At 35.3% G+C, this 15,612-nt stretch overlaps 1 protein-coding gene across 1 annotated transcript in view; it reads right to left on the minus strand.

Annotated features, from left to right (window-relative positions):
• LOC145691544 (carboxypeptidase inhibitor SmCI-like) overlaps positions 1–15,612 on the minus strand; it is a 96,516-nt gene that overhangs the window by 25,452 nt on the left and 55,452 nt on the right. The window contains exon 11 of the mRNA XM_081766953.1: positions 4,444–4,608. Coding sequence (XP_081623079.1) covers positions 4,444–4,608 — 165 coding nt within the window. The remainder of the gene's footprint in view (positions 1–4,443; positions 4,609–15,612) is intronic.

A 15,612-nucleotide genomic window follows, 5' to 3' on the forward strand; every position in this document is an offset into this window, starting at 1 on the left:
GCTTTCAAACGATGTGCTACTTAACCCCCCTTGCCATTTAAAAAAATTGAGTTGGGCCCCGTCCGGGACCCTGTGAGGACCCTGGGGCAAACTTTTTTATCCGAAAAAGTGTGTCCTTGAAAATGATGGGATACGTATTGTCCGAGGTTTCCATTTACCCAACCGTTTCCGAACAAATCACTCGGTTCAAGCTATTCTGCCAGCTTTGTAGCTTTTATATTACAAAATATGTTGTAACTCACGAAATTCCGCTCAGTGGCACGTATAACTTTGGGATTCGTCTAGTTATAACATATCAAATGCAAACACAATTGTCTCGTTCTGATCTCAGCGGAGCCACTGCGTGACCCTTCCTTGTCAGTTATTCTGAGAAGATTAACAAACAAAAAGAAGACAGTCAGTCAGACGACAATTGCTACCGGAAAAAAGATTGCTGTTGTGAAAAATAGAAAAAAACTTTTGTGTAATACACTACGCATAAAACAAATTTGATATGAGAAGGATAAATATCATCGAAAAAAACTTTATAAAACATGCGGGTCAATGAACTTTGGCAAGAAAGTGACACTGCAAAACCGTACCGATTAACACCAATTTGCATGCAAATTCCTACAGAATACGACACAAGCAAACACCGTCTATCGCTGGGACTACCGAAGTTTCCGAAAATTAACACGATTGCTAAGTGAGGCTGCTGAATGGTGTGTGGCGAAAAAATGAAATGAAATGAAATGAAATTTTTGAGTTTTACGTCCCACGCGCATGTCGGTTAGGCTAAAGGAGACGGTGATGATGAGTAATGAATGAAATGGTGGAATGAAGAAATTGGGAGGAAACGGGAGAACCCCGAGAAAACACACGCACACAGTGTTTGTCCACCAGAAAGTTCACTTGGCGGGAGATGTGTGGCGGAAATTTGGATACTCTCAGTGGATAATTCACAGTAATTGGAGAGTACTACTATACGGCCGTATGTAGCAGGCATCCTGTTGAACGATGGCTAGTACATATTTTACAAGAAATACAGCTAATTAGGTTCAGAAAGAAAGGGAAAGGATGTTTCATGGAAAATTCTAGTGACATGTTTACTAGAACAGTTGAACGTGTCATTTAATGAACATCTATTCGATAGGAAGATGATTCATTAGTGTTACAGATTCAAGAAGTGGATCTCATAGCAGCCGAAATGAAGTACCTCAACTTGTACCAGACCGCAAGCTGAAATTGTTCATAGAAGAAACATACCTAAAGACAAGTTCATTGACGGCGCACTCTGTGCAAGCCTGTTGGTAAGTGTTTTGGTTACTGAAGCAGCTTTATTGTTACAACTAGTTTTTGTTAATTACCAGCGGCACACGTCAGTTCTTTCCTGGTTGCCCACGGCAAAATTGCTACATTCCAGGGGTTTAGACTTAATTTATCTGTTTTTTAGTTTATATTTATACTTTTAGCTGCAAGTAATACAAGTCCAAGTCTTTGGAAACCCGTGTCGCCAAGATTTTAATGCAAGATGTTTGTTCAGCTGTTTCAGGTGTACCTTGGTTGATGTCAAATCAGATGCTCCTAGATATAGCAGTGAGATATCTCACAAGCCGTAGAGAAATAGAAGCTCTATTGAACCGTACCGGCTATTCGTCTTGATATTCACAAACATTTGAATTAGGAACAGCAATGTATGATTGTGTTGCCGAAAGTGGTGATTACCTCCAGCCACCAGTCTTAAAAGATTCTTCTGTGTTATTCCCCTTTTTATAGGATAACTTCCGAGGATTTACGTATCACTCCAATTAAAAGGGTAAATATAAACTGTACGAGAGATGAAGTAAATCTGAGTTCTTCGAATGTAGCATTCCCACCGTGGGTGGCCACGAAGGAACTCATACTTGTTGGTAGTGATTAATAAGAGCTCAGAGTAACAGTAAATCTGTTTCAATAACCAAAACACTTACTAACATACCTGCACAGAGTGCGCCTTCAATGTACTTAACTTTAGGTATGTTTCTTCCATAAACAATTTCAGTTCGACGAACTGGTACAAGTTGCTGTACCTAATTTCGGCTGCTACGAAATCCACTTCTTGAATCTGTAACAGTGTAGCAGTACGCTCCAAATATGGTGAATTATCCATTGAGAGTATACAATTTTCTGCCACACATCATTCAGCAGACTAACTTAGCAATCGTGTAATAAACCTTTGGTAGTCCCGGCGATAGACCGTGTTTGTTCGTGTCATATTCTGTAGGAATTTAGAAGAAATTTGGTGTTAAGTAGTACGGTTTTGCAGTGACACTCTCTTGCCGAAGTTCTTTGACCTACAGATTTTTATAGAAGCTTTTTTGGATGAAATTTGTCCTACTCATGTCAGTTTCGTTTTATGCGTAGTGTATTACACATAATTTTCGATTTATCACAAGAGCAATCTTTTATCTGGTTGCAATTGTCGTCTGACTGACTGCCTTCTTTTTGTTTGCCAAACTTCTTGAGAATAACTGAGAACACGTGGATCTCCCGGCGAATGTGCTACTATTATCAACTTACAGACAGAAAAGGTCACAAAGAATATAATAAATTGTTTAATATTACGGTAATTAAAAAACTACATATTACATACTATATTAAGTGGGATTATCTTTGTACACATGAAATAAGAATACATGCCCTACGAAGTAACTTCGCGAGTTGTTTGATAACTTCACAAGCCAAGCAACATGTTTTTAAGTTGTATTCATTGTAGAATACCAGATTAAGACGTATTTTCAAAAGAATTAATGTAACCATACAACAGTAAAATTATTGCTTTGAAATAATTTCTATTATAACATAGCCTAACAAACCATAAAACCATTCTGAAGGACATCTCGGTACTGATAATCTGTCATAATATAACAATTGAGGAAATCAACTAGAATAACTTGTTTTTTATAGAAAAATAAAGCGGAACATTAACACAAAGTCACACTCGTATTTCCATGAAAATCAATTATTATGTACAATGTGAAGACTATAAAATACATATTTCCTCTGCTGGTATCTGAAGAATCAAGATCAAATTATGAGTTTTGGTTGAACATAAAACGGAACACATAAATCCATTGTATTATTCACCTGGTCTGCAGTGTTACTACGTAATAATTAAAACAATCAGAAGAAGGGACTCTTAAGGGAAATGTTCTTAAATATCCCTCAATTACCTTTCCTTTGTAACCAGAAATGTGTTGAACGTTACGTAAACTAAGGGCCTACGCTCTTACAAATAGATCGAGGTATACCTTCTTCCAGTGTCGCACTGATGGCCGGAATATTGACTCAAAGTCATTGCCGTACTTCCTCCAAAATCAATCTTTATGAACTTTGTGAACAATATAAAATACATATTTGCTCTGCTGGTATTTGAAGGATCAAGACCAAATTTACAGTTTAAGTTCAACATAAAAGGGAACACATAAATACATATTATTATTCACCTAGTTTGTAGTGTTGCCACGTAATAACTAAAAGTGTCACAAGAAGAGACGTTTTTAAGGGAAAAATTCTCAAATATCCCTCAATTAGTTTTCCTTCGTAACAGAAATTTTCCGTTCATTACGTAAACGGAAAGCTTGTAACCTTGCAAATCCATCGAGGTTTAACTTGTTCCAGTATTACACTAACGGTCTGATCTACGGTCAGCTAATAAGATCCCATCGATATCTGCAAATATACACGGGTGATGAAGGGTTAAGGGCCCCCAGGACCCAGGTTTTGCACTTATATGTTGAAAAAAACTATTTGTGTGATTCTAAGGACGCTAAGGAACATTTCTAATATAGTGGCAAAAGTTTCCTAACGGGGAGAGGGGAGTAATCACTTCCCTGGGCTTTGGTCTTTTCTTTAAAACTGTTGAATAGTACTATCATATCAGGTAATGGGAGATTAATTTTAATAAGCAGGATGGACTTTGCAACTATAACCCCAGATTTTAGTTTTGTTTCGATTGAAATATTAAGTAATACAGTATTGATATTTCCTAACAGAAACTTAATTTCTATAAACTTGCTTAAATGTTTGGCGACAGACATTTGAATTTACATGTTGTGCTTCAAAACAATGTCTAAATTCTAAATGCTTATTTAGAATTTATTCGAAATCAAAGTTGTTTATAATGCATTGTTTATTAGAAATAAATATGAATAGTTTTATGTGAGTAGTACTTCAATTAATATCATTTAGTGTTACATCACGGGAAGCATTGTTTCGAGAGAAAGAATTGAGTACATGGGGAATATTTACATATGGTAATTTCTAATCTGAAATATGTAATAAATGTAGCTTTTGTCTGGTAATAAGAATTTGATAATTTTGGTTATTATCTGTAGTTTCAATCTGTAAATGGTATATTTTTTCGACTGAGTGATAAAAATGGATAGTGATACAATGAAGAAATATACATTTCAGATAATTTACCTTTGCAACGAGCTTCACATTCTTCTTTCGTTTTGAATCGATTGTCGTTACCACCATTTCCTCCATACACAAATGCGCTACATTCATGTGTGTTGGGATTGTAATACCACCTTCTCTTAGATTGGTCACCCTGCCCTTTGTCAACTGGCTGCTGGCATGCACTACCTATTAAATACCGAAAGGTTTGTATAAGCAGTACAACAGTATTTAGGACTTAGGATATTATTTTGTAAAAGGTCAAAATAGCTTACAATATATGATACAACAACCAGTATTATTAGGATCCACATATAAAGGCAAATAAAATAAAAATAAACACATTTCTCCAGGAGGAACAATTGTACTTACCATTTCCCTATGATCTATATTTTACTTAATGTGATACTAAATATCCAATAAATCTGTGGAAGTATTCTTACATTTCTGTGAGAATTATGACAATCTTCTTGTATTTACTGGTAAGACCATGAGTAGATCTCATTGAAATATTAACGTTCCAGACATATATGAAAATTGAAGACAGGTCATGCTGGTGTTTGGTCTATTTTTTACATGAGTCTCACAAAATTCTACCTTTCACAGCTTCTTCTTCTCCCACGTTGAATAGAGTATGTTAACATTGTCGGCATCGCCTATTGGATTATAGTGATATAAAGAGGGTAACACTACTGGTTCCTAAAGGATTTGATTTGGCGGAAATTATAATTTCTGCTTTGAAAAGAAATATTAACATGCGATAATCGCATTGTTCTTTCTGCGTTATATAATAAAATTAAAAATTATTTATTAAGACAAGTCGTGCTAGTTACCAATAAACATGGAAAAGAAATGTATAGGTTGTAGAAGTATATATAGAAAGGAAGTAGAAAACAAAATTCTTAAAGAAAAATGTATGTAGAAACTAGAAACAACACTAGACATTTTCTTACATCTCTATTTATTATTGTCTTAAAAGCTTATTTTGGATATGAGAGTAAGAAAGAACAATAAACTTTTTGTCAGTATGCAGGCATTACCTAAAGATGAATCTTGGCAACATGGAAGCAGCTAACAAAATGTTGGAAAATTGAATTGCGGAAAATCATACTAAACCACTCAACCTTGTGGATTCCAACTTTTCAAGATTAGTATTTTATCTAGTCCCTAATGATAAATAGCAAAGAAAGAGGAAACAGATGGTAGTGAGTAAAGATGCAGGTCTTCAATCGGTGAATATTTGCCGAAAAATGGAGCCGAATGGAACCAAACGACCAGGATTCTGAAACTTGTAGTGATAGCGTGCACCAAACGTTATGGGAGAAACCAAAAATCACAGCTCTAGGAAATTCCACCATCACGAAATATAGGTCAAGAAAACTGATTAAGTGTAATTTGCGAAAGCTGTTGTTAAGAACCCGTTGAAAATCTGCCTAGTTGTCTAGTTTTGGAATCTATTGGAAAATATGACGAAAATTTTAAAACAATCGGAAACAATAATGGGATATATTTAGTAGAATACGTAGAAAAACATGGCTAATTATAGGTTAGCTTTTGCCTAATACTACATTTTAAGAACGTTATGTATCCGAAATAGTTAACGAAAATCTAATAATGTAACATTTACGGTTGAGAGTTAAAAGATGGGGAAGAAGTACATCTCTTTATGTGATGAATATAAGTATTTATTATCAATGTTTCGTGAAATTTCAAGTACAATAATCATTGGAATATAAAGGGAGAAACTCAGAACTTATATACCAATAGCCGAAAAATTCCCTTACAAGCGATTAAAAAAAAGAGTTATCAAAATTGGACGTCATTTTTTCACATTACTTACTTAGGAATATAATTAGATGACCAAGCTATGATTTTCACCTTTAGTTTTAGATGGGAATTTAGCAGCATTTTTGCCGGCAGGCTTTGATTTCGACTAGTATGTTTTGTAGTATGATAAGCTGCCTGATATAATACTGATATGCCTCAGAAAACGCAAAATGTATAGAAAGACAATGGAGAAACCAGAAGTAAGGACTAGTAAGCAAAAAGGTTTTGCTTCTTAAGAAGAGCAACGGAATTTTACTAGTCTCTGTGGTTATTTTATAAATTTCTGGTCTCTAATTTTCTCTGTAGCTAAAAAGGGACTAATGTAAGATAATTAAATGTGTATACCTAATAAAGAAATAGTGTGATTAATATCTAGACGTTATGTACAGGTTAAAATACAAATATAACACTAAAGTATCTTACAAAACCTAGTCTATTTCGATGTCCTAGGAATAACTAACATTAATACAAAATGATTACTCTATTATCTATGAACATATCAAAACTCCAAAGAGAACTTTCAATATAGAATATAAATTTATTTAATATGTTTGGTGATAAAAAAAATAATCACACTATAAGTTATGTTTACAGTTTCTTACTTACGATTGGAAAAGTATATTTTATGTAACAGAAATATTAGAAATATATATTCGTATGCTCAGATTATGGGATAAAAATAAGAAGGTTAAAATTACAGTAAAGTAAATCATATTCTACTTCTTTATAAATTTACACAAAAGTTACTATAATAAATTTTTGAGTAAAACAAGTAATTTCCAAAGGAACTTCTTCTATCATCTGCTTGTATTTTAAGCAGCTCTGAGTTACATTTTTGTTGAAAGATTGTTTTATCTACCAACATTGTGGTATCTGTTGTTTTTGTGTCTAAGTATTTGTTTTTCTAAAAAAAGTTTTGTTTTTCTTATACCCTATAACTTTTCCTATCCGATTGCGAAGACAACGCATTTCAAAATACGTATCAGGAAAGTTATATTTAAATGACAACTATTACTGTAGAAGTTTCATACCATAAATCAAGTGAAATACTGTAAACATTTATTTTACATTGTGTTAATAAAATATTGCAGGTTCTGTCAAAGTTTAAATATGTAATTATATTGGTTCTGGAATATTCTAGAGAAGTTCGCTACTCTGCGAACGCTTAATACCTTTCCAAATGACATACACCAATGCAATTTCTCACATGTACATCACTTTTCGACGTAAGGTACCTTGATGTTAATAAATTAGATTATTATTCTGTAGGTATGTCACTTAATATTAATAGCATATTCAACTCACCTTGTAGAAAGTTATATTTCAATTTAAGAGTTATCAATGATGTATCAATATATTGTGATCAACAAAATTAAAACCTTCATGAGAAAGCCATCATAAAACTTAATAATTATATATACTTTTATTCTTGAACAGTGTAGAATTAAATAAATATATACACAGTCGTAATTCCAACATATGTCGTAATGTGATATTTCATTCACTATCCTAAATTTAAACTATGAGTGCTGTTACCTCTTGCAGAAGAAACTTCCTGATGTTGATGTTACACTGTGTCATAAGGTAATAGTGCTTGTGAGTTCAGATACCAGACTTAGAAACTTAGTGTCAGTTAGATGATAGCTTATTTAGTCATCACCTTAACAAGTTAAGTTTTTTAAATTCCTCGTAGGAATCTGTCTGATATGATTACAATTAGATACCGTCTTACACATTAATGGATAAATATTTGTTACTTAAATTAATCACAGAATTCTGTAAAACACATTATCCGATAACGATCTAACGCAAACAATTTGCCTTTAGTAACACATTTTGTAATTTAATGTGAAAAGTTAATAGTGTGAGTTAGTAATGTGAAAAGTTAGTACTCCGCAATAAAACTTAATTTGGGAGTATTGGCAATTGATAAAGGAGTATACTAAGGCAGTATGTAATTGTTTAAGATATTTTCTTTCATTCTCTTAAGAACCCATGCATAAATTATAAACCAATATGAAAAATCCATGAAATTATGTATTAAGAAAATTTCTGGGTCAAGAAATCCTTCACTTAGTCAGTTGTACCAACATACGAAAAGTGTTATAGAACATATATATTGTTTTATTTTTAAAATATCACTACGTAGATTTATTACATATTTTAAACCTAGGTGTTAAAAAAAATAAACTACCACATTTACTAGTAATGTACAGTGTTGGAAACTAAGGACACTATAATACCATAAATTTCCGAATTTTGGACTATAGCAACATTTTTCGTTTTTAATGAAGTTGATTTCGTTATCTGAAGCAAAAATAGTTTGGTAAAATTCATGGTAATACTAATAGTTACTGTGCAGAAAAAATACTAATCGATAAACTTATTCTTTTCAATTTATGTTCTAAATTTCAAAGGTAAGTTGTCAATTACCATCACAAATTGAAGACGGAGGATAGCTGCCTAAAATTAATTAAGCAGAAATTAACAGACGGACATTACACACATAAAGTACGTTTAAAATACTTAACCATAAGATCTTTTTGGGTATCAATGACATATAACACACTTCAAGAACTCATACTCAAAGACTTTACATTTTTACAATGCGGGGCCTAGTAGGCCTCATCAGTGTTTCTCAGTGGAGGAAATTATAATTGAATGTTTCGATCACCATAACGTAAGTTTATTATGTGCTACTAGTAGTACTAATGCTATTTTGACAACAAAAATCGGTATTTTTATTGTGGGAATTCTAGATTTTTCACAATAGAACTATTTACATGTAGATCCGTAGAAGTAACGTTTTACCGTGTTTTCCTTTTTTCTGAAGGTATGCTTCTGCCTTCAAGATTTATGCGATATAAAATTTCATCAAACATATATTGTGTAATAAAACACACCCATACGTTCTGTGGAGTAGTTGTTTTGAGGTCGTTTCTGGTGGGGCTGTGTATGAAGCACATTGTGTTGATGAGTCTAAGTAATAGCTTTCGGGGTAGAAATCGTACTGTAGCATCTCTTCCGGTTAAAATACTTGATGCGGTAGCTTCTGTATTCGAAAACAAATTTCGTTGCCATTAGAAAGTTCGATTTTATTTTAAGTATTTATTTAGGATCACGTATCCTGTGCGTTTTCTAGTATAGTACTGCATCACTCTCTTCATGGTTATCTTAAGGACTTTCCGCAGAAGATAAAACTCTTTTTTTCTGCAAGCCTGTTACATACAACTTTTCTAGAGTTACTATCTTCTGGACTCACTGAACCTTCGGTGTTCCTTTCTCTTTAACTCATTTTCACTGGCTAGTCGACATATCTTGAAACTAACAGCAAATTATACTCACACTTAATAATGTGACACGAACGTGCCACGAAAAAGAGCATTTTCTTATGCTATTAAAATTATAAATAAAATAGGTTTATTATTAGCGAGAAGGTTCATAAATATGTTCATCATCTGGAAACTTTACAGCAAAATGCCTGCACAGAGAAAATAATAAAACAAATGCAATGAGTTCTCATTATAATCAAGTAGATAAATGTGTTTTCGTTTGATAGACAAGTATTTTGATTAAAATAAAGTTAACTCTACAATGCACTCTATAGAACAGCTGTACAAACTTAAGTTTATATCTACAAGACAATAAAATGGATTTGTGTAACCACATTCATGTATAGCATTACAAACTAAGAATTATTTCTTGTTTGGGACTTGGACTGCTGATACAAAATAAGGGAAATCTCGAAATTGTTGAGTGGAGAGGAGGTATAGGAGGAGGACAAACAAATTAAAATAAGTCGTGTCGTTTTCTGACAGGTTAACTGTACATGTTAGTGAGGAGAAATGTACATATCTCACGCACGGACGGCACTTGCTTCCTGACGCAACGATTCTGAGATCTATTCCAATAGATGCTCAAAGTTGTGTCCCTCCTGCTGGTGGCACAAACGGATACGACGTCGCACACTACCAAGCACACACCGGAGTGTTTGGAGTGTTCTGGGTTCCATGGTTCCATGGTTCTGGGTCTATTTCAATACATAACGAACCTTAGACACCCCACAAGTAAAAGTTTAATGGCTTCAGTTCAGGTGATCTGGGCAGAAATTCCATGGAACCCCTTCTACGAATCCATCGGCCAGGAAGCACCTTGTTGACCCATTGTCGTAATGTGGTGGTGCTCCATCGTGATGGAAATAAAATACACGCCGCGATACCAAAGGCAGATTTGGCTGTAATGTGGTGTGCAAATTATGTAAATACTGGTCTGATGTTAACCCATTGGGCAAAAACACGGACGTTGCCATGTATTCCACACCCCACATTCATTCACTCGCGGATCGGCTTGATTGTGCAATTCAGCAACTATGTGGGGATTCTCGCGAGATCAATACACAGCGTTGTGTCTGTTGACTGTGGCGCTGAGGTGGAAAGTAACCTCATTACTGAATAGAATGTCAGCCTCTAGCATAGGATGTTCTGTTCTTGTCCAGTGAAACCACTAACAGAACTCTGTTCGTCTGTCTGTGTCACCCCCATGTAGCGCATGTACCAAATATATCTTGTAAGAATGATAACGTTCACGTGATAAAATTCCGGACACCGACTTCTGAGATATGGACGCCTCGTGTGTAATCTTCCGTGTTGGTCTTTCAGCACTAACTTCTATCTTTGCTAGCACATCAAGGGTCATGTCGCAGGATGTTGCAGTTAGTTTTTTATCCACTACGGGGCATGTTCGCCACGCTACCTGTGGCTTTATTGAGATAAGTCGGTGGGATGGTGCTACCTAAGAGGGATGTCGCCGGTGGTATTCTGCAGCTGCCCACGTTGATTCATTCCAGCTGCATGTAGGAGCACCATTTAAGCTTTATCTTACATTGTTTATATTTCCCGTCCTCAACACACATGTTACAAGTGAAATCGGTAACAGAGAACAACTCTTAATGCATCCTGAGCGGTCGCATTGGACACCGAACAAACAAATATTAGCGTGGCGTGGGTAGCCCCAACTGCTATGTACTAATTCCAACATTGCACTCTGGTGATAACGATCAAATTTACTCAGACAAAGGATCTGTGTACGTACAGGTCGCGATCTTGTCAACTTTGTAAAAGTGTATCACGGACCACCATATTATTAGGATTTGATGACCCGTTGTTTCTTCTTCAGTAGACAACAGCGATATACTGCTCTGACAGAGCTTAGTGCGTAGAGTCAATAGCAGCAACGCATAAACCAATGGCTAGACCCAAATCACAATTTACATAATCATACTACTACTACTGATAATAATAATAATAATAATAATAATAATAATAATAATAATAATAATAATAATAATAATCATATAGAAAAGAAATATACACAAGCAAACACCAGTGATAGACAATTACACGAACACAAGGAATGGCACGATCCAGTCATCCCGACTGCGGTTTTCCATGGTTTTCTGCAGTCCCACCAGGCGAATGCCAGGATGGTACCGTACCTATACTGCCCAGGGCTTTTGCTTCCCCATTCCTCATGTTACCGAACAGGGCGGCTCTGACCTCGGCAACTGCGGCCTGAACTATTTCCTTAGCTCTTTCCTGCCACACATAACTAAATCAATAAATGAAGGGTAGGACCCGGCCATAGTAACAGGCGACTTCAGTTGGGATATTGGCATTCGCAGGGTTACCTCTCACAGTAAACCTGTCAGAAAAAGACAGGACTTATTTTCATTTGTTTGTCTTCCTTGTATACCTCCTCTCAACTACTGACCCCCCTTTTGGTGATAACCCAACTGTCGTGGCTCTGCAAATAGGTCTGCTCCTTTGTTGTTTAATTTGCTACCCTTTTCACTCTCCTTGGCCCAGATTGTTTCATTCCATCTTGTCCTCCACTGACGTGACAAAGTTGCATTTTTCTTTATTGTTGGGTGCTATACCAAGGTCCAGCTTAAACGGTTGGTCCGATTACAAGAATACCACCATTTTAAATTGACAACTCACCCTTTTCAATCAAAATGCTCTCTTATCATTTTTCATATCTTCAATAGTTACCGAGGGACCCTTGACTCGCTCGGTAAATATAGGATCAATATTAACAGAAGAAAATCATATTCACGGAGAAATTAAATGACGACTAAAAGCAGTGAATTAGTGTTACTATTCGGTTCAAAATCTCTTGTTGTTGCGAATTCTGTCGAGGAATTTGAAGCTTTAAATATATAAAACAATAATCATGTCTGTTGTTCTGTATGGCTGCGAGACATGGTCGCTTACTCCGACGAATATTCGGACCCAAGAGGAACGGGAATGGGGAATGGCGGAAACTTCATAACGGGGAACTACATAATTTATATGCTTCATCCAACATTGTTAGGGTCGTCAAGTCTAGGAGGATTAGGTGGGCGGGTCACATAGCTAGAATGGAAGAAAGTAGAAACGCTTTCAAAGTCTTGACTGGAAGACCAATTGGAAAACGATCATTAGGAAGTCCTAGGCGCAGATGGGAGGACAATACTAAGATGGATTTCGCAGAGATTGGAATACAAAGTAGAAACTGGATCCAATTGGCTAAGGATATCAGTCAGTGGAAAGCTTTCGGGAACGCAGCATTGAACCTCCGGGTTTCATAGGCCATAGAGCTTTATATATATATATATATAATTTTATATAAATGTTATAATTTTCACGAGAGTTTTTAGAGTTATTAATTTTTAGTTCTCACAAAATCAAGGAGTAAATATGTGTAGTATAAACATGTTAAATATGTCAATATATTAAATTAGGGCTACTACATGATAGTAACAATATTTTATGTACTACAGTATTACATATTTTAAATATAGTTACAATATATGTTAGAAACTAAACTTATATATTGATTTTTATAATCTTGTTACTGGAATAAAATTGAGCACCAAATTTTTGTCACACCAGTGCAATTTTCAGTCCATGATAGGTTTTGTTTTCTGAACAGTTTCCAACCTTACACCTTACTCAGTTGTCCATGATTTTGGGGTTATTTTCTTTATTCGGCTTTCAGATTGGTTTTAAATTTGGAAGTGAACGGTTTCTCGTTTCCATGTATGAAATTCGAAGTTTCAGGGCTAGATTCAAGATAAAACGTCTTCATCTGATCCTGCTTGCTGTCGTCAACTTATACAGAATCCATGCGTTGATTGATGCTGCCAAATTGAGAACGTTATACCACACATGTACCGGAAACTCCGGCTACCATACCTTACTGTGCAAAATTTTAGTCATTTGGTCCACCATTGTTAAATTGTAGAAATTGACAGTCTGACTTTTTTTGTTTTCGTTGCTAGAAAATTTAACGGAAGTGTGCATGACACTCAGAATTATAACGTTTTTTCTTGGCTTGCATTGATAGACAGTAAGCGTTGAATCAGAAGCGACATTCTTGAATACAACTATACTTTTATGAGATTCTTATTTCACTGATACAGGCACTTCCCGTCTTGAACGATTTATAATACCAACTAAACAGATTGTTTTTGATTTCAATTTATCTGCAAGTTTTGATGTAGTACAAAAGTTAACTGTTCTAATGTTGAAACCTTTAGTTGTGAATGCAGCTAACAAACGAAGAAGTACATTGCTAGCAACGGATTCGTGAGTAGATCGTATATTTTCTTTACCTCTATATGGGAAACCATTGCACACGTATTTAGTATCCACATCTACAAACTTTTATGCCCAAATTGTCAGGCTTACTAGCAATATACTGTAGAAATGAAGACCTACTTTTCGATGGGAAAGGTTGTTCATCTACAGTAAGATTCGTAAGTGGTTCAAAACAAATAATGAAGCTTTGCATGAATGGAATCAGATTTCATACGCAAGGGCAAACCTATCTGTAGTCAAATGTGGTTTGCAGGTGGCTTTGAAATCAAACCTAAGATAAGTCATTATTTCCGTGAAACTATTTATTGCTATTGTTTCAGTGCAGAGTGAGCCCCATATCTTGTTCCACAGGCTCTATCTTGAATGTGATGTTGTGTCAGACACAACAAGACAGAAGCATAAAATGTACCACAGAAATCACCAGTTTCTTCCAACGTGATTAACCACGTTGTATTTCAAGACTTCAAGTGAGCCTCTTCTCCTGTATATCTTTTTATTTGCGTCAAAATGTTTTCAATTATCATCAGACGCCAAGCACTGCAAACACTATTTTCAGATATATTTCGCCTAGCAAAATGTGTTGGTCCACTCTTTTGACGCATAATATTTTGATTTGCACGTCGACCTGCTGTAACCGTGCCATGAGGGATGACGTTCTATAGTCTACAGGAAATGTAGCTGATTGAAACTTTCGTGTTTTAACATTCTTATGTAAATTGCCTCTAACATGTCCTGCATGAGAGGATCCTGGTCCGCAACTTTGAACTATATCTCTGATGGCAAATGTTGGTGGAGCTTTGGAAACAATTATCTGGTTCAGATTCATCTTCCTCTGTTCTTCATTCCGTGTTTCTTTTCTTACTTCTCTTTTAAGGTGGTGTTTAGCAGGTTGACTGTCAATGTGATTTCAGGGTCCCAGGAGGCCATACAATTTCTTCTTACCTTGGCTCGATTATGGATAGTTATGTCACATTTTTGTTGGGATATTTTTTCTATCGAAAATGTACCAATGGGAGTCGAGCACTATATGTGATGCTCATGGTGTGTTACAGTAATTTGTGACAATGAGCATCATATATAATGCTCCAGAACCTGGATAGGTTAGTAATTTGTGATATCCAATATGAGCATCTTCTGTGGTGCTCATGGGCCCACAGAGAAATAAGGTGAACACAACACATGATGCTCATGTCAGTCAACCTGTTAGTCTTCGCCTTCATGTCCTGAACCGTCCTCACTGTTACTACTATCACCAACCGATTCTTCACTAGGTTATTGAACTTTCCTTTATTAATGATCAGATATTCAGAGATCCGAAATTGATTTGAACACAACAATAAACGCACACGATATGAAATAAAACAACTAATCTGAGCTAAAACAGAGAAAATATGAACAAAATAAAACGAAAGTGATTTCGTAACGGTACAGTGCTACTATACAGAATCGGTTCAAAATAAAGAAAATTTGTAAATCTTTGTATTATTCACTCTTACAATCTTCATAAAGAAATATTGGTCGCGGATACATTGTTTCTCTTTGCAACGCTCAAGACTACAGTATTTCGATAAGAATTAGTGATACTAATGACATTGTTTCTTTTGTGTGGTCTAGTTGCTGTGTTTGTCACTGAAAAAGGGCCAGCACACTGCCGAAATACACATTTCACTATCGCATCATGTAAATGCGAAAATATTGTTAATGAATGAAATGTTGTAATTACTTG

This window comes from Thermobia domestica, chromosome 8 (genome assembly GCF_964235325.1).
Source record: "Thermobia domestica chromosome 8, izTheDome1.hap1.1, whole genome shotgun sequence".
NCBI classification, from domain to species: Eukaryota; Metazoa; Arthropoda; class Insecta; order Zygentoma; family Lepismatidae; genus Thermobia; species Thermobia domestica.